General features: G+C 47.0%; 1 protein-coding gene across 1 annotated transcript in view; it reads left to right on the forward strand.

The window, feature by feature from the left end:
- Kif26b (kinesin family member 26B) overlaps positions 1–22,030 on the forward strand; it is a 405,174-nt gene that overhangs the window by 293,862 nt on the left and 89,282 nt on the right. The window contains exon 5 of the mRNA XM_050142967.1: positions 3,833–4,016. Within this exon, the coding sequence (XP_049998924.1) occupies positions 3,833–4,016 (184 nt within the window). The remainder of the gene's footprint in view (positions 1–3,832; positions 4,017–22,030) is intronic.

Here is a 22,030-nt window from a genome sequence, read left to right on the forward strand (position 1 = left end):
TGCCATTGAGGAATGCGTGGCTAGAAGGGATATCCTATTCATTTCAAATTTCTGAAATTTTCCTAATATGAATTATACACACATTTTACAAATGAAAGAACTAAAATTTGACTCAAAACAGTTCTTTTTAATCAAATCTAGTTTTTCTTAGTGGAAGCCAGTGGGGCTTTCCTAAGTGGACTGGCAAGTCTAATTGTCTTTACATTCAGTCTCTGTGCTGCAAGACACAGGAAATCGCCTGCCTCCTCCCTGCGTGTTTTCCTCTCTGATATTCCTTTTAAGTGGTTTCCACTCACCACTTAGACACTTGCAGTGACAAAATAGGAGGCTGATTTATCAAGAATGGGCTCTCTCACTTTTAGGAAAATTCCCTTCTAATTATAAAGCCAATATGCGTTTATGTTTCACCTAGTGTTTTGCTCCGGTAGATTTTTGTCACACAAATGTAATCCCCATTTAAAGGGGATGAGGTTCAATGCCAGGGTCCTCCATCGAGACTCAGTCTTAGCTCCAGTACTTGTTATGGACATCTCTGAAGTAGCCTTGTTGGTACACAAAGCCCTTTATGAGCACAGTGAAGGTCACTCACGGGAGCACGGTAAAGAGCTACTCACGGGAGCACGGTGAAGGGTTACTCACGGGAGCACGGTGAAGGTCACTCACGGGAGCACAGTGAAACATTACTCACAGGAGCACTAGCAAGGTGTCACTACAGCAGCATGACTGACAGGAGAGCTGTGTCACTGCAAAGCCCACCCAAGTATGGGTAGTGACTCTGAAAGCTGCATTTCTGGGATGCATACGATTTGCAGTTAGCATTATGAAGTCTTCTCTCCCAGCAGCTGTGTACTGCCTAGATACCCCAGGAATGGGTCAAATGAGTTCCCTGAGCTTTATGAGCCTCTCTCTCCCTACAAGAGGAAAGCTTCAATCCTGAGGAAAGAGCCACACAGCAGAGAGTGAGCAATGCCTTTCTGTGGCTGTTACTAGGCATCACCCCTAACAGTGGCTCAAAGTGACAATGATCATTTATTAGCTTTTGTGGTTTCTGGGGCTTGGAAATTCAGACAAGAGGTGACGGATGAGGTTTCTGTCTACGCCTTGATATCTGAGACCCTGGCAGAAAATGTGACAGAAATCATCTAAAGGACAATTTACTCATGAGTCTGTCCTCTGGAGTCCACACATGTCACCCAGGCTTCCATGTAGCCTTAACAAAACCACATCGCCTTTGGTAACTCAACCTTGAAAGTCACACAATAGTTCATTCATTACATCCTGCAGACCAAGGCAACTTCTAATTTCCTCTCAGGACCCAGGAGGAGGAACACAGACCCCGCCTCAACAGCGGAGGTGCCATGGTTTAAGAACGTATTGATAGAACTATGTTTAAGTCTTCTGTCGTGGGCAGGGTGAATGTGTGGATAAAGTGATATTTCAACCATGTGCTTCTCTCCCTGGGGGCAGGGGTAGGAATGGGAGGTGGGAATATACTGGGAGTGTTTGGAGACTAGTAGGGGTGGCCTAATCTTAATATTTACTGCCTAACCAATAAGCATCAACAAATCAATAAACATTAACAGATCAAAGGGAGGAGTGTGTGGTGAGTGAGAGGGAGCACGGGAGTCTGAGGTGGTGAGAAGGTCTTGGGTTTAGTTTTAGTTAGAGCAGATAAAGTTTGAGGTGGATTCGGTGTGTTGTGTGAGACAAGGTCTGGGTGCCTGAAGAGGGGGCTGTTTTATTCTGAGACAGGGAGGGGTGAGTGCCTACAAGCTGTGCAGAAGGCGATGGGCCCTGTAGTCTTAGGGATGGCAAGTTAGTGACGTTTATTACTCAATACTCAAGGGGAAGTGCTGAAAGAGGCTTTGGATAAATAAATAGCAAGCTCCATGGCTGAGCTGGGTAGAACGTTAGGAGAGTCACAGGCTGAGGATGTGATCTCCGAAGCCAACAGCAGTGGCTGCACACAGAAGTAGGGACCAAGCCCTGTGTCTCCTGTGAAAAGGACACTGGAAGAGAATGGGGTGTCTTGGAAGCTTAGGGGGCAAGGATGCAAGCATCTTTGGCTCTGACAGGTCCAGGCGGGGGCTGAGCCCATGACAGCCATCATGCAGTTCTTGGTAACCATTCAGAGGGCTGGGGACAGACGGCCAACTGAAAAGCTTGCAGAGAATGGAAGGAAGGGGGCTGGGTGAGAGGCTGACAGGTGGCACTTGCTGGGATTTTGGCTCAGACGAGTGAGGGTAGCACCACGGTGAGCTGCGGAAGTGTTACGTGAGCTTTAGTTTTCCAAAAGAGAGAAAGAACTGAGGGCTTGTGTGCTGGATGAACGAATCTAGCAGAGAGTGGAGGTGGGGCACGGAGGAGGGACACCCCTGCGCATCATCCTTGTGCATGACTTAGTCACAAGGGAGCCTGTTTCTCTAACCTGTGGCTCGCATGAGATGGCCATACCCGGCAGAGACACAACCTCTTCTAAGCTGTTCCTCGGTACCGGGCCTGCCCCAGGTGATGGTGGCCGGTGGGTGGCCACAGTCATGGTCAAACTCTTCTCCACTCTGCAAAGAATCCTTGATATAAGGGAATAAGTACCACCTCAGTGCCCCCAATACACACACACACACACACACACACACACACACACACACACACACGAGTTAAAGGCCAGTCAGGGCTATATAGTAAGACTGTCTCCTGCCCCCATAAAAGTCCCAGATATATCTATATATTTATATAGAAAGACATGGCACACTACACGAAGAATTAACTCAGAAATAGTCTAACAGTGGGCTGGAGAGATGGCTCAGAGGTTAAGAGCACTGCCTGTTCTTCCAAAGGTCCTGAGTTCAATTCCCAGCAACCACATGGTGGGTCACAACCATCTGTAACGAGGTCTGCTGCCCTCTTCTGGTCTGCACACACAGACAGAATATTGTATACATGATAAATAAATAAATAAATAAATAAATAAATAAATAAATAAATAAATAAATAAATTAAAAAAAAAGAAATAGTCTAACAGGACGTGTGCGATGCTCTTGTCTCACACCACCGCCTTGCTTCTGTCTTTTCTATAGCAGGGTTACCATATCTTACGTGTTGCGCTGCACCTGAATGATGGAAGATGTGGTGTGAACAGCCAGTGTTATTGATGATGCTGACAGCCACACCCTCCTACTTGTCCCCATCTGGACCTTTCTGTGTCCCTTTGTTACCTTGACCCCCTCTTTCCTTATACTTGCCCATACTTTGTCCTTACCGCCTGCCCTACACAAGAGCCCATTGTCCAGCTGAGCAGACGATAGTCTGTGCCCTGTGCCTCACTCTAGTGAATCTTCTGGTTCACGGTTTCTCATGCCAGTTGCTTTACATCTCTCCAGTGCACTGGGGGTTGGATCTTACTTCCACAGCTAGAGCATGCCCCGATTGATCACTACCAGATTCTTCATCCGACTGGCTTTACAAGGTGTAAGAGTTTTTAAATGAGCCCACGTGGTTCTTCACAGTTGGGCTTATGCCAGAGAAATTGGGGTGGGGGTGATTAACGGAATAGGTGCTCCGTATCCTCCAAAGGTGACCGGCTTCATTCATATCTGAGTGATGTGGAGGACAAGCCAGTCCTTGTAACGTGTGATCTTAGAGCCATGTGGTTGTATAGCTCCGTTCTCCTGTCTCAGTGATTACATAGCTTGTTCACTACGTTCTCTTGCAGCAGGGCAGTAAGAATGAAGACAGAAGGGACAATCAAGGGGGTCTTTAAGAGAAAGGAGAGAAGTAGCTAGTCCCGTGCTTCTGATTGTCGCATCATCTCCTCCTTATTGTCCCCATGCAGAGCTGCCCAGAAGTTAAACCTGTCATCCAAGAAGAAGAAACACCGGCCCTCGACGCCGTCTGCTGCGGAGGCTCCCCTCTTTGCGACCAGCTTCAGTGGGGTCCTGCAGACCTCCCCTCCCCCGGCCCCGCCCTGTCTCCTGAGGGCCGTCAACAAGGTGAAGGACACTCCTGGCGTGGGCAAGGTAGGTGCCAGCTGTTGCCTCGACTGTCGCTTCCGCGCATGGCGGTCTGAGCAGGTTGGGAAAGAAGAGAACAGCTGTGAGCTCTTGTTTGCCAAAATGAGGAGGGGCCAGGAATGAAAATTGACACAATGAAGTTGGTTTAGGGGTCACAGTGTTCACGCTTTCTGCCTTTTTATTCACTCAGGGTCAATCCAGGACTGAAAATAATCATAGAAAAGTTTAGAAATAAACGTCAAAGAAGCTCATAATAACTTTTACTGCTGAGCATTGCTATAGTTAGAGCTCACTGCTGTTCCTCTCTTACTGTGTCTGATGTTTCAATGGGACTTTATGTGGGGAAGTGACACAGATCTGTGAGGTCTGTCCATTTCTGCCGTCATAGACTGTCTTGGCAACCAGAGACGGTCAAGTTTTCTTTGGCTGTACAAATTGCCTCGTACATTAAGTTAGGGATCTGATTTGATTTGGGGAGGGAGGGAAAATGGCTTTGCATTGTTGAACAGGATCATAGCCTTTTCAAAAACAGAGAGACAAAAGCCAGAAGCAGAGCCATGGGGGAACAAGTTGAAGATGAAACCACTCCTTAATTTCCCCGTGTCGTTTCCGAGTCTCTCTCCTCTTCAAAGAAGCGGTGACTCCTGCCTTTGAACCAGACCCCCAGTGTGAGCTCTGGAACTGTTTCAGCCTTGCCTTTCCACCCAAGATATGCACTTTGGAGTCGTCACAAGGACTTAGAAAGACGCAAGGGAAGTCTGTTACAAGATACTGCCAGGCTACATAGATGATAACTTTATTTCTAAATGTCAACTCTTAACTCTTTCTCTCCCAAGATAAACATCTGGGTGAAGTAATTTACAGCTTAATCTTCAGTGAGCAAATAAACTGGAACTTATAAAAATATGCAGTTGGAGAGATATGGTGATCCTATTATTTTCATCAGAGTACAGATGTACGGAGAACGTGGAACCTGACTTTGGCCTTGGGCTTTGTCTCAGAAAGTAGCCGGTCATTCTAAAGAAATCAGAACCACACTCTGTAGTTTGTGATTTTACTAATTCTTTTTCTTCTTGACACCAAAATTTGGTTGTGCTCCAATTTATGGTCTCCAGATGACCATAGTCCCTACAGAATGACCTTGTATCCTGCATCTAGTCTCCTTCATTCTCTTCTTCCTGGTTCTTCTCTTTCCAGTGGGCACCCCCAGTACCACCATCCCCCTGGGGAAAGTCTTTACTTCATGATGCTCTTCCCCAAAGAGAATTGATTTTAAAATGAGGTTAGATAGAGCAACGGTCACTGTAGTAGAAAACACCCAGTTCTGGAATTGTCTATGGTGTTGCTCAGCAGACGAGTGTTAACTGAGAAATCTTTCAGTCCAGAGGTTAAGGCAGACCTTAGGCAACAGTCTGCAGGGGCTTCTCCATGTGCACACCATGTAAAAGCCAGTGGAGGCAGCAAAATGGCCCAGAATGTCTCCTCCAGATTGGGCATATGAGGGTGGGAACCACTGAGAAAGGACTATAGTGGGGACATGGTGGCTATGAGATGAGCTATTAAGAGGTAGGTCTAAGTGACTGCAGGGCTTCTTTAATTGTGGTAGATGCACACAGTGCAAGGTGACCCATCACATTCGTGTTTAAGTGTGCGAGGACATTTATTTTGTTAACGTGTTGGGATTGAGTGTTGGAGATAAGTCATAGGGGCAAGGTGAAAGCCCGCTGTCACCTCCTCTCGCTCCTGTTTATAACTAAGAGCCCACTCTTCTTGACTACGAACATTTATATGGTATCTCTTAGGAACGGTGTCAGATGCTTGAGCATCCCCGGGTGGCCCTATCTAGGACATGCTCAGTAGAACCTGTCAGATACGCTGCCGTCATCCCTCACTTTGGCCAGATAGTCTCTGTGGGCATTTCTTCAGGTGGGCCTAGGCCTAAGCCTCTGCCTAAGGCCCCTTGTGCCCTTTGTCCGCTTCCCTAAAGGGCTCTGGGAATTCCAAGATTCAGGTGACAAGGCACGAAGGTCAGGGACCATAACAGTGGAGAGAGTTCTTGTACCTGGCAGTGACGGAGCGCTGTATGGATGTTCAAGAGCATGGGGACAGTCTGGACTTTGCTAGATGTAGCATCTGTGTGTAAGGACGTCCAATGCACACCCATCTCTGGTAGTATACTTAGCAGATCATACGTTTACCGTTTGAGAATAGAGATGTTGTCCATCTTGCCCATTTGCAATGCAGAAATCAGCCAAAGACCCGAGTTTGCCATGGAAATGTCATGGGCATCAGCCGATGAGTCTCACGAGAAATGGTGTGGCTTCTGTCTACCAGCGGCCACACGGCCGCTGAGACCTCCCTCCTCTTGAGCCGACCCTTGGGGAACCATGACGTGGCAGTTGGAGGAACTGTCCTCAGAGAGGTAGTTGTAGGAATGTATTTGCTGTGTTAAAACCACAGTGAGACCCTCTTCCCAGATACCCATTTACATTTTAATATCTCAAAGAAACATAGTTGAGTTTAATATAGAGCATAAATAATGATGCTACTTATACGGGTGAAGTAGATGGATTTGGTTGAATTGCCTAAAACCACTTCATGTTCCAAGCCTTACCTTGGGCCTCTGGGATGTCAGATTAGGATCGTCAGCTCTCAGAACAGCTCCTGGCACATAACAAGTATTTCCTGTGCACCTACTGTGTGTCGGGGGCTGCATGGATGGGCAGAAATGAGTGCCCGTCCTCATAGAACTTAACACTTTGTGCCTTCTTCCAGGCAATCAAAGAAATGGCGCTGATTCAAGCCAATATGAGGGACCCTGGCTCAAGGGAATTCAAATGACTGACTTAGCATGAGTAAACGTCCAAAGAACTAACTACCATTAACTGGCTTTGTGAAGGCGTCCTTAATGGTCAGATACAAGTGATTAGCAGATCAAAGTGGCTTAGCCTCTATTTCTATTTCATTGATTTGGCTTATATGTAAATGATACTTGTAATCTGTTTGAAAATGGTTTCTTCTCTCGTAAGTCAGCAAACGCGCCCTGTGAAATCTGTTTGCACAATTAATTAGCAGGCGTGTTTAAGGTTCATTTGTTAGTGTGTCACGGTGTAATGTCGGAGCTCTTCATCGGGGGTTGCCAGGGTCCAGAGAAAAGCCTGTTATCTGTGTAACTCTTGGGGTTTCTGGCTCCGTAGACACAGTTAAAGGCAAGGATGCCATGGCTGCTGTCATTCTGGATCCAGGACAGTCCACCTGGAGTCTAGCTGACTCTTCCTTTCCCAGGTGACTAACTGAATGGAGATGAGGCAGGAGAGGAAGATGGGGTTTCTTTTCCCTTACCACCACCAGGAACGCCTCAAAAAAGTGACAGTCTTTGGTTAACCTAGCATGTCCCCACCCCCAACATGTTCCGCAAATGTTGAAAGCTTCCTGTAGTGAATTTCAGAAGCAAGGGAAGAAATCATACAGGGTCTGAAAGGATTCTGAAGAAACAGGATGAAGCACACATTAGGGGGAATTGTGGGAAACAGCCCAGTACAGATGAGGGTTGATGGAGGCGGGGCCTTACCTTGCTAACTGGACTCACTAAGCAAGTGGCTACAGAGACTTCCTGTTTTGTGGGTTCCACAGTAGGACCACGGATGGAGATACGGCAGGGGAAAGGAAAGTAATGGCCACCTCAGTGTAGGTACAGTGACAAGGAGGATTAGTGCACAGCTTCAGCCTCCATGCGTGTGTCCACCCTGGATACTATGTCCTCCTGTGTCCATAGGCTGTAGGGGGTTCATTAAGGGTGACTATTCATTGCCATAAAGGGCCACTTGGCTGTCAGGGCCAGCCTCACTGAGAGTCTTCCTCTCTGAGCAGTGCTACCCAACACTGACAATTTGGTGGAGGTGTGGAACTGTGAGATTCATAGGGCAACAAAGGCTGGAGCCCATACTCTGTTCTCCACCATCCACACCCGGTGAGGGCTCACTCTGAGGGCTCACTCTGCCCTCTGATCTCTCTCTCTCTCTCTCTCTCTCTCTCTCTCTCTCTCACACACACACACACACACACACACACACACACACACACACAGGAGCAGCTTATGTCACTGTTTATTCTCAACAGAGCTTTCAAAGTTTCAAGCTTTTTTGTTGTTGTTGGGTATAAACTAATAGCATGGTAAAGAACCACCATGAACGTGTTTGCTAGAACTCTGGTCCTTTGTGTATTTGCTGACATCTTCAGGGCAGAAGTTCTTCAATTACTAAATCGTTGTGGCACTCTATAGGAGAGACATTCCTGTTGGGTCGCTGCTCTGATTACAAAGAGAAGATAGCAATAAGATTTATTTAAAGGAAGACTTTCTCAAAGGTACGACTGTAGCTAGTATTCATTTATTTAACAAGGAAAAATGGCAAGCGCAGCTTCGGGGAAGTGATTTCAGGTCTTATCAGGGAGAAAAATCTCCTGCCTTCCAGCCCAAGAGGGTCCAGGTCATTTAAACACATGCAAATTATCCCGTTCCTCATTACCATGCCTGCCCTTCCCCCTTTTTCTCCCCCCATCCTAAAGCTTTTATCAGGGAGAAGAGTGAAGATACGAGTCCGTCTTTAAAATTCATTTCAAGTATATATGAAATAAAAAATTCAGGTCGGCTGGAAAATTCTGGCTCCCAGCCGTCACTCACCGTCACTGCTCCATCTTAAGTATGAATGACAGGAGAAATGCTTTGCTCCTTCCTGGAGTGCTGCTGAGGTAGGCCTGGCTGCATAACTACAGGCCGTTGTCACTGTGGCTCTCCTGATGGCTTTGTAAATTAAATTGTTAGCTCTTCTGGGAAATAAACCCATGTGACCTCCACTCCCTAATTGCAATTACGCCTTTCCATGTGAAGTTGATTTGGGTTGCTTCAGCCGAGTACACAGAGTTATGACTCGTTGGGTGGGGATTTTTTTTTCCTTCATTCTCTCAGCCTCTATGAGAGGCTTTCTCCAACCCATCTCCGGAGGAGGCAGATGTGGAAAAGTTGTACTGACTCTTTAACCTTTGCAGGATTTTTTTTCTCACATGAATTCAGGCTTCCACCCAGTTCTTGGAAGCACCAACCGCTGGGCTGCACAGGTGCGGTGTTGCTGATCCCTGGTAGGAGCCCAGAGCCCAGGGACCCTCAGGGAACATGTCAGATCCAAATCATAGGCTCTTTCCATAGACTAGCCATGCTCGCTTACATCCGGGCATTCTTGGGTCTTGCAAATGGGAGGTGACCCCTTAGGAGGATGCTCTCCATTAAAGGCCACTAGAGAGGAGAGGCATAACGCGTGAGTAAGTGTGAAGGGACTCGTATTCTTCCTCGGTAACTTCCTCAGTGCCGCCTTGAATCCTGCTGGTGGGTTTGTGTGGGTGTCATCTTCTTTATCAGGGGGCTACAAGGGGTAGGCAGCACCTTTCCACTGAATTCTGTTATGACAGACACAACTACCTACGAAGACCTTATTTTCTGCTCTAGGATATTTCCACAATGCAAATTGGGTGAGAAAAGCTCAAGGCTATAGAGGAGGAGTAGCTCAGTGCTCCAGCTCTCTTTCCATAGCTTTCCTGATGCAAGAAGGGAAAGAGAACTCTCCAGCCAATTTCTTCATGGGGGATTGTACCTTTTCAGATTCCCTTAACTTTCGGTACCGCTTTTCAGGTGAAGGGCTGAGTCTTCTGAAAAGTCTCAGGGGTACGAAGACCTCCAGGCATTTCCTCCTTCTCAAGAAATGAGCATGGGCAAGCCAGAGTTCAGATCCTGTGTTCCAGTGAAGGAAGACTATTTTTCACAGCTTCCTTAAGTAGGGTGTAAGCTTCCTGGAAGAAAAGCTGCACTGAAAGGCTCTACATAATTCCTGCTAGTGCTCTAAGTCCCGGGTGGGTGCTGAGCGCTGTGGGGCCACCCTGGAGCAGAGCCGAGATGATGAGAACTTGGCAATGGAAATCCTGCATCCCTGGCCACGCCCACTTCCCTAGGCGTGAGTTGTCCCGGAGGAGTTGTGTCAGAAAGGTGACAGTGCCCAAGGCTGGCACCCAATCAAATAACACACACTGTCCACACCTGTCATCGTCATAAAAACCGCTGGTGTGACCCTGTACATGTCTATAGCATGTACGGAACTAAGACATGGGAAAGGGAAGCAATCTGAGTACCCGTCTGCCGAGAGAGGACAGGAGTTGAAGCTTCAGTATGAAAACTAAATCAGAGTTTGAATTCAAGCGAGGACAATCTTCATCTGTTTCCCCCATATTGTTACTTTTTAACCTCAAATCTACTCTCTCTCTCTCTCTCTCTCTCTCTCTCTCTCTCTCTCTCTCTCTCTCTGTGTGTGTGTGTGTGTGTGTGTGTGTGTGTGTAAAGAGGATTCTTATAAATGGGCTTCTAAAAAGCTAGCAACTTGTGCTGTTATCAGGGATGGTCTTGGAGCATGTTGGAATACCTGTAATTCCCAATTAGCACTGTGACTTGTGGAATGAAAACATGAGCTCCGATGAGGAACTCTCGCTGGAATAAATGTCACTGTTTCAATTACCCAAAGGGCACCATAAGATGGATTATAAAGCCAGGACAGAATTTTTTATCAGTCTTGGTCCAAAAGCCACCTTTTATTGGTCCGAGGACAATTAGACAGTCACCGATATCAAGAGAATAGCAGCATTGTTTCAAGCTCGCATTTCCAGTGTCTTATTTTCCTACGTCTTTCCCTCCCTGGTAGCTGAAGTTAATCGTGACTTGCTATAATGATCACATCTGAAAGTGATTGATAGCAAGGCTTTATAAAAGGAATGGGAAGTCCAACGCTGCCTGTGCGGCAAGTTTGTCTTGGAGCCTAACCCTCTGGTGGCCGCTGACCTTGCCTGTTGCTGATTTGCATCAAATGGAAAATATCTTCAGACCATCCTAATGCTTCAGTGAGCTGAAATGTATCATTAGGGATGTGAAATCATTGGGGTGCATTCTTAAAGGCATGATGCGTTTTCTTCAGGTTGTTAAATAGTTACTGAAATCAAAATCCCCTCTCTGCTCAGAGCCACATTAGCCCTGTGTGTTCTTCCCTGTGGCTTTGAGTGTTGGTCTGTAATGATGAAGTCTAAACATGAGCAGTGGTTTAATTTGGCTGTCCAGATAAAGCATCCTAAAGCAGCGATATTCAGAAGCATTTTGAAAGTGCTAAGCACAGATTTCCATCAATGTTGCTTTCCTATTCTCTTGTTATCTGTGTTCCATGCCACAATTAACAATCCAGAGAGCAATATTGCCAGGTGGAGCTCAGGGGCTTTCTCTTTACCAACAATGCCTCTTAACTGGACTGGAAACACTGGGCTAGCTATAGCTAATCGGAAGGTTGTTTTTGCATTTTTTTGTGTGTCGTTTCCGAAACCAGGAATGGTAAAAATTGATGTCAGTTTCTTAACTGAGAGCCGGTTGTGGCTTCAGCTCACTTTGTCCAGTGTGTAAAATGAGAGCATCATGCTGTACAGTAAGAGCTCCTGCCCCTTGTATGTGGCAGGTTCCTAGGCCACCCTGACTCATCAACAGGGCCTCATGATGAAAGTTCACCCCCCCAGCAGTGCCACCCACGCTATATTTTGTGCCCTTACCCTGCTTTGCAAATCCACACACAACTGTCACAGCTTGCAGCAAAGGCTGGCTGCGGGTGAGGCGCAGGGGACTGAGACCAAGTGTGCATTCAGCTCAGCAGATAGAGGAGTATGTACCGGGAGCAGAACAGGCACCAGTGGAGGAAGTGCCATTGGGGGAGGTTGTACTGGTGAAGGGTCATTCAGTTCCATTGAGATTTCAGTGTCGAGAACACTGGGTCAGTGTTTAACTCAGATAGACAAGTTAAAATCTCAACATCTGTCCAAAGGTGCACGTTGTGAGTTGGATGAGCACCGTACATTAGTCACCTTCCTGTTGTCATGATAGGCTAGCCCGGAGAAACACAGCTGAGAGGAGACAAGGGCTTCTGTGGACTGCAGGTCCTCATGCCACAGAAGGCATAAGAGCAAGAGCGGGAGACTGACTTGGTAGTCAGGAAGGAAAGAGAGAGAAAGACAGACAGATGGAGAGGGACTAGACAGATACACACATAGAGAACAGGAATCGGAGCCAGGTTGTGAACCCTCAAAGCCTACTTCCTCAATCAAGGTTCTGTAGATTTCCCAAATGATGCCACTAACAGGGGACCAAATATTTAAAATACATGAGCCTATGGAAACCATTTCCGACTCAAACTAAAACACAGTCTATGGAAACACTTCTGGGAGGGGAGCGTTTCTAGGGCCACCATGCCTCAGTCTACCTGTCCTCAGCTACCCTTGCTCACATTTCTCCCTCTTGACGTCTCAACCCACCTGCTTCACCAGACAGGACCAGGTGTCCATTTCCCGCATCATCTCAAAGATCTCTCTAATTGGCCACCCTTTTCTCTTTTGTTCTATGTACTGCCACCGTGTATTTTTGTTGTTGTTGTTGTTGTTATTTTTTGTTTGATTGTTTGTTTGTCTTATGCTGCATGGGTGTGGTTCATTTAAAGTGTCTTTTAGGCCATATTGATACAAATAGCTCTCACCTCAAAAGAATAAAAGAGATGGTTTATTCTGGAGCCAATTAAGAGTGACCCTGGTCAAAAAAAAATACAATTTCAGGTTCCCTAGATACCACATTCTAACATGGCAAAAATTCCATGAAGTTTTCATAGTAACAGAACAAAGAAAATTATGAATCGAGACACTTTTCCAGGGCATTGGTGAGTGTGTAAGGTAGGTGTGTCTCAGAGAAGCCACTGGTGAGTGTGTAAGGTAGGTGTGCCCCAGAGAAGCAGGGGAATCTTTTCCAGTGCACTCGTGAGTGTGGAATGTAGGTGTGCCCCAGAGACGCGGGGGGAATCTCAGCTCTAGGCCTCACATGCTGTCTGATGGCCTCCTCAGCTTTCTGACTGGTGGAAAGGAGAATTCTATTTACATATTCCAAAGAATTTACCAAAGGGTCACAGAGATGTCAGGTCACCTGCAGAGGAGGGCAATAAATGACTCTGAAGGGGACTGACGATGCCCAAGAGAATCTGACTCTGGACTGGCAATGTTCCAGCATCTCTGCCTCACTGAAGTTCTAATTTGTCAACCAGCCTTCGTAGACACACCTTGTCAGGGTTTCTTGTTCACAGCTCCTCACGGTTTGGGATCTTGGTTGACTGATACTTCTTCCCTGTCTCCGAGAACAATGATCCGTACACTAGCTGCACGTTAGCTAAGCTTGGCAGCCCTGTGTTTTGGCTGTAGTTTGCTTGCTAAAGATCACATGCTAAAAACTATGTCCACAGTCTTGCCATGTTGAGAGCTAATGGGCTAGCTAAGGGGTAGGGCTTAATGAAAGGGAATGACGTCGTTGTGGCTGTCACTTCAGAGTCTTGGAACCTCATTTAGTTCATGTTTTTATTAAAATAAAAGCGTGGACTTCAAGTCTATCTGGTGTCCTATTTGGCTATTTAATTTCTCCTTTTAGGCTCCCAGGATACATGTGCCATGTTGTGGTGTAACCTGGAGTCCTAAGACACAAGGCACTGTTGGTGTTGCCATCCTAAACCTCTAAACTTTGAGTGAAACAAAATGTATTTTCTTTATAAAGCGCCCAGACTCAGATATTTTATAGCAAACTAAACTATATAGAAAACAAACTAAAATAGGCAGCTAGAACTTCCAAAATTAAAATATACTAGATATAGAGCATAGCAGTCATATGTAGTAATTCCTCTGCTTTGCCTACATAAACCCATCCTCCATCCATGCTCTTCTCATGCTCCAATCATCATCCACTCAACCCTCCCACCTTCCCTCCCTCCTTCCCTCCCTCCCTCCCTCTGTCCATCTGTCCATCCATCATTCACTCACTCTCTCACGGTTTTGTATTCTTTGTTTTCTAAGTGTCAAATTACTTTAGGGGACACTCAAATTAATTTTTCCACTTCTGTACAGAGCCCAGGCATTGCTATTCTAAAGAGTTTTTTTTTTTTAAATCATGCTTTAGGTAGACAACTCAAACTAGAACTATGTATTATTGTTCTCACCACTCTGCCTGATCGGAGCAGAAAAGACTGGAATTTATGCAGGATAATTGGCTTCCTTGCGCGTTTTCTCCTGTGTTCTTTTTTTTACTGAGGACAGCATAATATTCCTGCAGCTGCTCATCATATCATGGTGACAGCTGGGCACGCGGCAGTCAGGGGAGATGTGCGTTCGTCCTGTCTTTAACACTTCCATGTGCCACCTGCACTCGGTGTCCCGCGTTAGTTGGTGGGACGGAGTCACAGGGGCGTGCAAACGGTTTTGTACCTCCGGGAGCTCTAAAGAGCACACAAGCATCCCTTGCTTAAGGCAAGACTCCTGGAATGATACCACGAGGAGTGGTCCTTTGCGGAGGGGTAATGCTGGGAGGGGCTTTATCCTAGGTCACATCACCCTCTGCTGTCCTGGTCATGGCCTTTCATCTCCGCCAGCGCCTGCGCGTTCTCCATTCTTCTTTGACGATCGAGGGACAAACTGCATGCATTTTGAGATTCCAATGTTTCCTAGTCTCTTTGGAGTTTGGTTTGTTACTAGAGGGTGCCTCCAAGGGACAGCGAGACCTTAAAGTTGTCTTGAATAGTCATGTCCTGCGAGGTGCAGAGATGAGTCGGTGGGGGGGGGGAGGAACAGCGTTAGTTAGAACTCTTCTTATTTTAAGCAACAGAAAACCTGTCTAGCACTGTGAATGACTGGAGGGCCACGGTGGCAGTGGCAGGGCCAGGAACACCTGGATTCAGGCTCTGTCTCCCGTCCGTGTGTCTTTCCACATTGTGACATCATTCTTCACTCCTGACCGCTGTCCCCCGACAACTGCTGGCAGTTCTGAGATGTCCTAGCCTGCAGCCCACCAGCAGGTTCCTGTCCTTTCTGGCACAGACCCTTTGCAGTGAAGTCCCAAGCGAGGGCTCATCTCAGAGTGGGGGATGGGGAGTGGGTGTCAACCTGAAGGTGCCACCCTGGAGAAAGCTGGGTAGATATGCACGAGTCAGTCCAAGCAGGCAGTTAACAAGAAAGCATTCAAAAACATCGGGAATGAAAACCCTAAACAGGTGTGACGTCATACTCAGGTGAGACCCCTCCTAAACCCTGTGCCAAAGTCAAGGGGAGTCATTTACACAATCACTGCTAACTAAGTAACATCTGTGTGCATGTGTGTGTGGAGGTCAGAGGTCAACCTGTGCTTCCTCAAAAACTGTCCACCCTGATTTATGATACAAGGGCGCTCACTGGCCTGGAGCTCACCCATTCCACAGGCTGGCTAGTCAGGGAGCCCCAGGTCCCTCTTGTCTCTGCCTCTCCAGTGTTAAGATGACAAGCTTGTGCCTCCACAGATAGCTTGTTCCACTACAGCTGGGGATCAAACTCGCATCCTAGTTTGGGTGTCACCCCTCCCTCTACCTAAAGGAGTTTCCCACAAGTCCCTGTGGTCTCTTTCTGGCCCACGATACATGTCTTCTACTACCTTGCGTTTGTCCTCATTACCCTTGAGGCTTTGAATTCTGGGATTGTAACAGGCTGTGCTGTGTCCCTGGTCTCTCCCAACACATGGAAGGTGCTGAATAAACATTTGCTCACGCAGACTTGGCTCCCGTGCTGGCAGTACACGGAGCCACCATGTGATCGCTGTTCTGCCTTTCTTCTCTGAACGCTCCCTTGAAGTCACCTCTGCATCCCTGTTTACTTGACAAGCTACGCAATACCTGTACTGCCATAGGGGAGACTCTGTACCAAGTGTCACTCACTCATCAGCCTCCCCACCCCAGGCTTGGAAAGCGATGATAAGGATAAAGGTCTTTCTGGGCAGTTTGACATTTGAGAGCAGACTCGCAAATCCTCGGTAGGAGGCAGAGTTTCCATGCCGACTTTTTCCTATAGGTGTGCTTGCAGGAAGTCTCCGTGTGCTTTCTCTGTGTCTGTTCTTAGTGCTGAACTTCAGTTTGAAAGAATTCTGTGCTTCCTGCCAAATCCTGGTTTTGTTACAATGGGGTCACAAGGGTTTTGATTTGCTCTTGGATTGGTCTCTTGCCCTTCGATTGGTATTTTCAGCTTTTTAGTTCAGACAGGAAGTCTTAATTGTAATTGGACTTTCTTTTGGGCCACCAGCTCCAAATTATGATATGGAAACTTATTATTAATTATGAAAGTTTGGCCTGAGCTTAGGCTTGTCCCAGTAGCTCTTACAACTTAAATTAACCCATATTTTTGTTAGTCTATGTTCTACTATGTGACTTACCTCTCTCCCATTTTGTGTGTCTGACTTGTTCCACCTCTTGATGAATCTCTCTGGCATCTAGATCCCTTCTCCTCTTCCTCTCTCTCTTGCCTAGCTATTGACTGTTTAGTTTTTTATTTCGCCGATCACAGCAATACATTTTCACAGTGCACAAATATCCACAATACTTAATGCCACATCAGATACTACATACAGGCAGGCAGGCCCCTTTGTACCTCCCACCCTTAACCATCCTCTTCTGTCTCCCCAGCGTCTGTTGGCCTGCAAAAAGCTGCCTATGTCACAGGGACTAGCTTCCATTGTCACCTGCCATTCCTCCTCTTTGCCCCACCTCTGAGTACTGTGAATGAGACTTCAGCCCCCACGCCAGCTCATGAGTTGTCTGTGAAAAGGGCCCTAAGTATTCACCACCTTTATTTATTCTTTGGAAAACACAGGTACTCATTCAACTCAATGTATTGAGCATCTGATATTTACAAGGGGATTTCTCCTCCCAGGATGGAGACCCACTTGCCCCTGGAAACACACACACACACACACACACACACACACACACACACAGAGAGAGAGAGAGAGAGAGAGAGAGAGAGAGAGAGAGAGAGAGAGAGAAAGATAGAGATAGATAGATAGATAGATAGGTAGATGATAGATAGATGATAGATCCTGCCTTTAAAAATCATTAGGAGAGGAGAGACACCTGCTAAGCCATGCATAGCTATTGTCCCAAATGATTTCTCCTGTGAGTGAAACCGTAGCTGTGATATTGCTTCATTTTAATTCTGCCATCCTGTTTGGGGGCTGTCTTAAAGTTTGTGGGATGCTAATTTTAGAGTTTCCTGCCCCTGAGAGGAAACTCAGACTTTGAGTGGAAACATCTCCTTCACCCTGTGAGGGTTCTCAGGGACCCTGAAAGTTTCTGGAGAAGTGTAAGTATAGGCCTGTCGGGCCATCAGCCTCCACCCTCTGGGGCAATCTGACTGCAGCTGTGTGACAGGTTGTCACACCTACTATCGACTGTACCCTCTTTCCTGAGGACAGCCTTCCCTCCAGTCCTGGCTGTCATCACCCATCGGTCTCTACCCCCTGCAGCATTTCCATTAGACTCTGGTGCCCAGCCCGCAGCAGCCAGTCGCCAGTGCCCTAGAGAATCCCATGGACCTGGAGAAAAGAAGTCTGGACTTGGAGCTGCTTCCTAAGCCACAGGTCCTAAGGGCAGTTGTGTGGTGGCTGTATCCTACTAGCCTGAGGGGACACCTGGCTGTCAGCAGCCAGTGTGAATTCTGCAAGTAGGTAGCTACCACCCCTCTGGGAGAAGAAAAAAAAGTCCTTAGAGCCAGGATGAGTGTGTCACCGGGTATCCTGATGAATGTCAGCCTTTGCAGTTTAGAGGTGGCCGTTTGTCAAGATGGGCAGTAGGCAGACAGGAGGCTGTGCTGAAACCCAGCAGTTCGAGGCTGCTTCCAACTTGCTCTTGGCTTGTTCACAATGAAAACACAGTAGCGTGGGCAGAACTCAGCAGTAAGTGGGTGGGTGGAAGCCGGGAGGAGGACATTTGGGGAACAGCCTGGGCAGCTGCAGATACAGAGGGAAGCCATGTGGTGTGTGTAGTCCTCCTGTCCCCAGTGAAGAGCCAGCCTGAAGGGCCAAGGCACCTGCACAGGGTGTGAATGTTCTCACGGAGGGGTCAGGTTGGTTTGCTCAGTGAAGAGAGCCTCTGACTTAGCATCGGGGTTTGAGACCCTGTTGGTGAAGGTACAACCTATTTCTTGTGCAGTAGAGACAATCAGTAGCTAATGCTACTCTAGTCCTAGAAGCTAAGCATACTTCAAAGTGTGTTACATACAAGCATTTACATGCACAATACCTTTATATATACCTGCTCATTTACATGTATGGAACATTTATTTATCAGTTCATTTACAAATACAATATAGTCATATACCAATTTGTTTACATACATGATATATTTGCATACATCAGCTCATTTACATACACAACATTTACATGTATCAGCTGACTTACATACATTTACACACTACCTCATTTCATTTCTATACATCAGTGAATTTACACATAGAGAAGATTTACATGTCCCAAACTTATTTATATATGTATTCTTTCCACGCCAACCATTTACATACATAATACAGCTATACTAGCATCCCATTTACACGCACAATACATTTACACACAACTAACTCATTCTATATGGTAGATTTACATACATCAGTGAATTTACACATAAAAACATATCTACATACATCAACTTATTACATATGCATGTTTTTACACACCAGTAGTTTACATACACAACTATACAACTCACTAATTTAGCGTATAAGACATTACTATACAATCACTTATTGCTATACGCAGAGTACAGTTCCATAGGCCAACTCATTTACATCCGTAATACTTTTGCTCACCAATCCATTTCCATATATACTACATTTATATACATTGGATCATTTTGCATATCTTAACTTACTGGGATCACTTCTCTTAGATATGAGAGTCCTGAGCCTGTTTGCTGTTCATGGTGCCTCTGTTGACTTGACTCAGGGCCCTTGTACACCGCGCACATCCTAACAGCCCCAGTGTGTGAAAGTCGATCTGGTTAACTAGTCATTTCATCAGGCAGCCTAATGTCCACAGATTCCTGCCTAGCAGTAGGCATGCTCTGAGGATTCCCCAACCCTGTGCAACTCACCTTCCTACTGTAGAGGCTTCTCAGAACTGTGTCTGTCTCTAGGCAACTGCACATCACCGTTTGGACATCACTGGATGGTGCAAGTCTACAGCCATTGCCCAGGATCTCACTGTCTCTCTGAATTAATTGGTTCTGGTCAGGTTTAAAGCACTTCTCCTCTGTACCAAGTGCCTTCTTCCAGTAATAAATTCCAGGAGCTTCTTAAACAGCCTGCCGATGGTGTGCTAGGGACAGAGAGTAGCCAGGACAGGGAGGAAGGGCAGAAATCGGAAGCTAGCTCAAGGGTAGTGGTGTAATTTACTTGTAATTGTATTTACTGTGGAAAACTCTTCAAAAAGCAAACCCTCATGGCAAAAGGGTAAGTTTTTAGATTAGACCCTCTACCTAGTAGGAGCCTCGCATCTCTTCGTGGAAGTCTCAGAGAGGATTTAGCAAAGATCTTATGGGTGACTCCTGTGTTGTTTCATTTTCACCCCAGACTCTGGCCTTGGGTCCTGACTATCTGTATACAATGTTGTCCCTGTGGTGTGTTGGCCCGTCACCTTCTGAATAACAGTTTCTCAATAGACCTGTTTGCATGTGACCACCCTCTATTCCAGGGGAGCATCTAAAGCAGTGGTTCTCAAGTCTCCTAATGCTGTGGTCCTTTGATACAGTTCCTCATGCTGTGGTGATGCCCCCCAACCATAAAATTGTTTTATCGCTACTTTCATGATGAATCATAACGTAAGTATTTAATATGCAGGCTATCTGATAGGTGACCCCCAAAGAGGTCACGACCCACAGGTTGAGAAGCACTGCACTAGCGCCGTTACAGAGTGAATCACTCTCTTCTCCCCCTCAGACCGCCCTTTGCAGGCACTACAGTGTTGTCTTGCCATCGCTGGTCCAGCTCCTCCACAGCACAGAAACTTCCTCATGAGAATTTGACATTGAACTTTCGCATCCTGTCACTCTCTCGGTCCCACTACCTCAGCACAGGTCCTGGCTCTTAATAACATATTCATCCCAGGGACGGCTTTGACGTTATCAGCACGTGATACTGCAATGCATAAAAGGCAGAAATGAGCAGCTGATGTTCCTTAGCTTCTCTTCTTGAAGACATCCTTAAGATCCAGCCCTGAACCTGACCATGCTTCTCCCTGTGAGCTAGAGAGAGCAAGGCAAGTCCTGAGTGAGCATGTGCTGTTGACATGAGCCCAACCATGTCAAGGAGCCACATGCCTCAGACCGATGGGAATAGCAAAGCCTTCCCCAGCGGAGGCTCAGGGGGACATCAAAGCCTTCTTTGGATCCTAGTGTGAGTGTTGACAATGTGTGCCGAAAATGTCCAACCTAGCTTTTTCCCCATGTTTGTTTACAGTCTAAAGACTGGCCTCTTACAGAGACTGTTCTAAACGTTAGCTAAACCTACCTCTTTGTTCACCTGTATTTAATAGCCCCACTTCCTGTTCTGCTATATGTAATAAACACACTGAGCTTCCAGGATGTGGATGTGGCTTCTCCATCAGAGAGCCCAGGGTTCTGCCTGTCTCTACCTGCCCACCTCTGGGGTTCCAGAGGTGTACAGTCACACCCAGATTTTTACATAGGTCCTGGGAGTCCTAACTCAGGTCCTTGAGTTCTTTACCCACCATTCCATCTCTTCACGTTTACCCATGACTTTACCACACGCCCCACAATGCTTCTGTTGTGAATTGACAAGATGTCTGCCCAGTTGAAAAAAGTTATTTGGCTCCTAGATGGAGGAGCAGAGGAGCCAGATTTCCAGACAGACCCAGCCTCTTGTCCCAATACTACTGTTGCTTCCCAGGTGTAAGCTGCCTCACAGTTCCCTGTGTAGTGGCTTTTCTAGGCAGGTATCCATTGGCTTTGGCCTTGCTCTTCTTAGGCTAAGTGGCTGCTTCATTTATAGTCAGAACGACTGGCCCTTCTCTGGAGTTTAGAAAGCTGCACAGTCGCTCGGAAGAGGAGTTGCCCCACCAGCTCCCGGGTACAGAGAAGTCTATTCGGAGACTCCCGTCTTTCAGTCTGCTGCACAGAGGTCACCAGACGTCTGCAGTGTATTGACACAGATTCTTCTGTGAGCCTGTAGTTCACACGCTGTGAGGACATTCGCCCTTCTCTGCCCTTGAGAGGAACAGGAAAATGACTTCATGGTGAGAAGTCAGGCACTCGTAAGAAGAGCCAGACTTTCAAAGAGGCACGCACCACTGTCACAGGGGCTAATCATCCAAACGACAGACACGCATGACCGGCTTCCATCTTTACACCGCCTTGCTCGAGCCCGGATGAGCGGGCTGTCAGCCCTGCGATGGAGAATTCTGTTGGAACAACATCCGCAGGGAATAGCTTTGTCCGCTAAGGATGACAAGTGAGGCCCATGCACACAATCCAGAATTGCATAGATGTGCTTCTCAGGTGCTGCGAGACCCAGGGCTCTGCTCTGGGAGGCAGGGGAGACTCCTCCATTGTGCCTCCTGGTGTGGTGGCCGCTGGGCAGGACTTAGTTACCTTCTGTCTTTTGACCTGGCTGCAGCGGTCAAGAGCTCAGGAAGTGGAGGAGGTAAATGATGTCTTTACATTTCAGACCCTGGGTGGATCATCGTTTCACCCCAACTCTCCGTGGGGATACGTATGCCACCGTACTGGGGTAGCTGCTTGGTGGAGTGTTCTTGCCAGCATTGTTCCTGGGCTGTTCTTGGGCACAGACGCCTATACTGCTGGCACTGCAGCCATCACCTCCCGCTGGGCCACCCGACTCTGCCCTTGTGCCCTCTTGCTGCTGGTCCCAGAGCATGTGGGAATGTTGCCATGGCATCTGTCTAGAAGCCATTTAAATGTTCATACTCAGCCATAACCATAGAGACAGAAAATAGATTAGGTTCCCAAGGCTTTAGGAAAAAGACATCATGAGTTGCTCTCAGAGGAACGGAGTTTCTTTGTGGGCTGATGGGAATATTGTGGAATCTACATTGTATTGAT

The sequence above is a fragment of the Alexandromys fortis genome, unplaced genomic scaffold (assembly GCF_014885135.2).
Source record: "Alexandromys fortis isolate MF-2015 unplaced genomic scaffold, M_Fortis_MF-2015_v1.1 scaffold_51, whole genome shotgun sequence".
In the NCBI taxonomy this organism is placed as follows: Eukaryota; Metazoa; Chordata; class Mammalia; order Rodentia; family Cricetidae; genus Alexandromys; species Alexandromys fortis.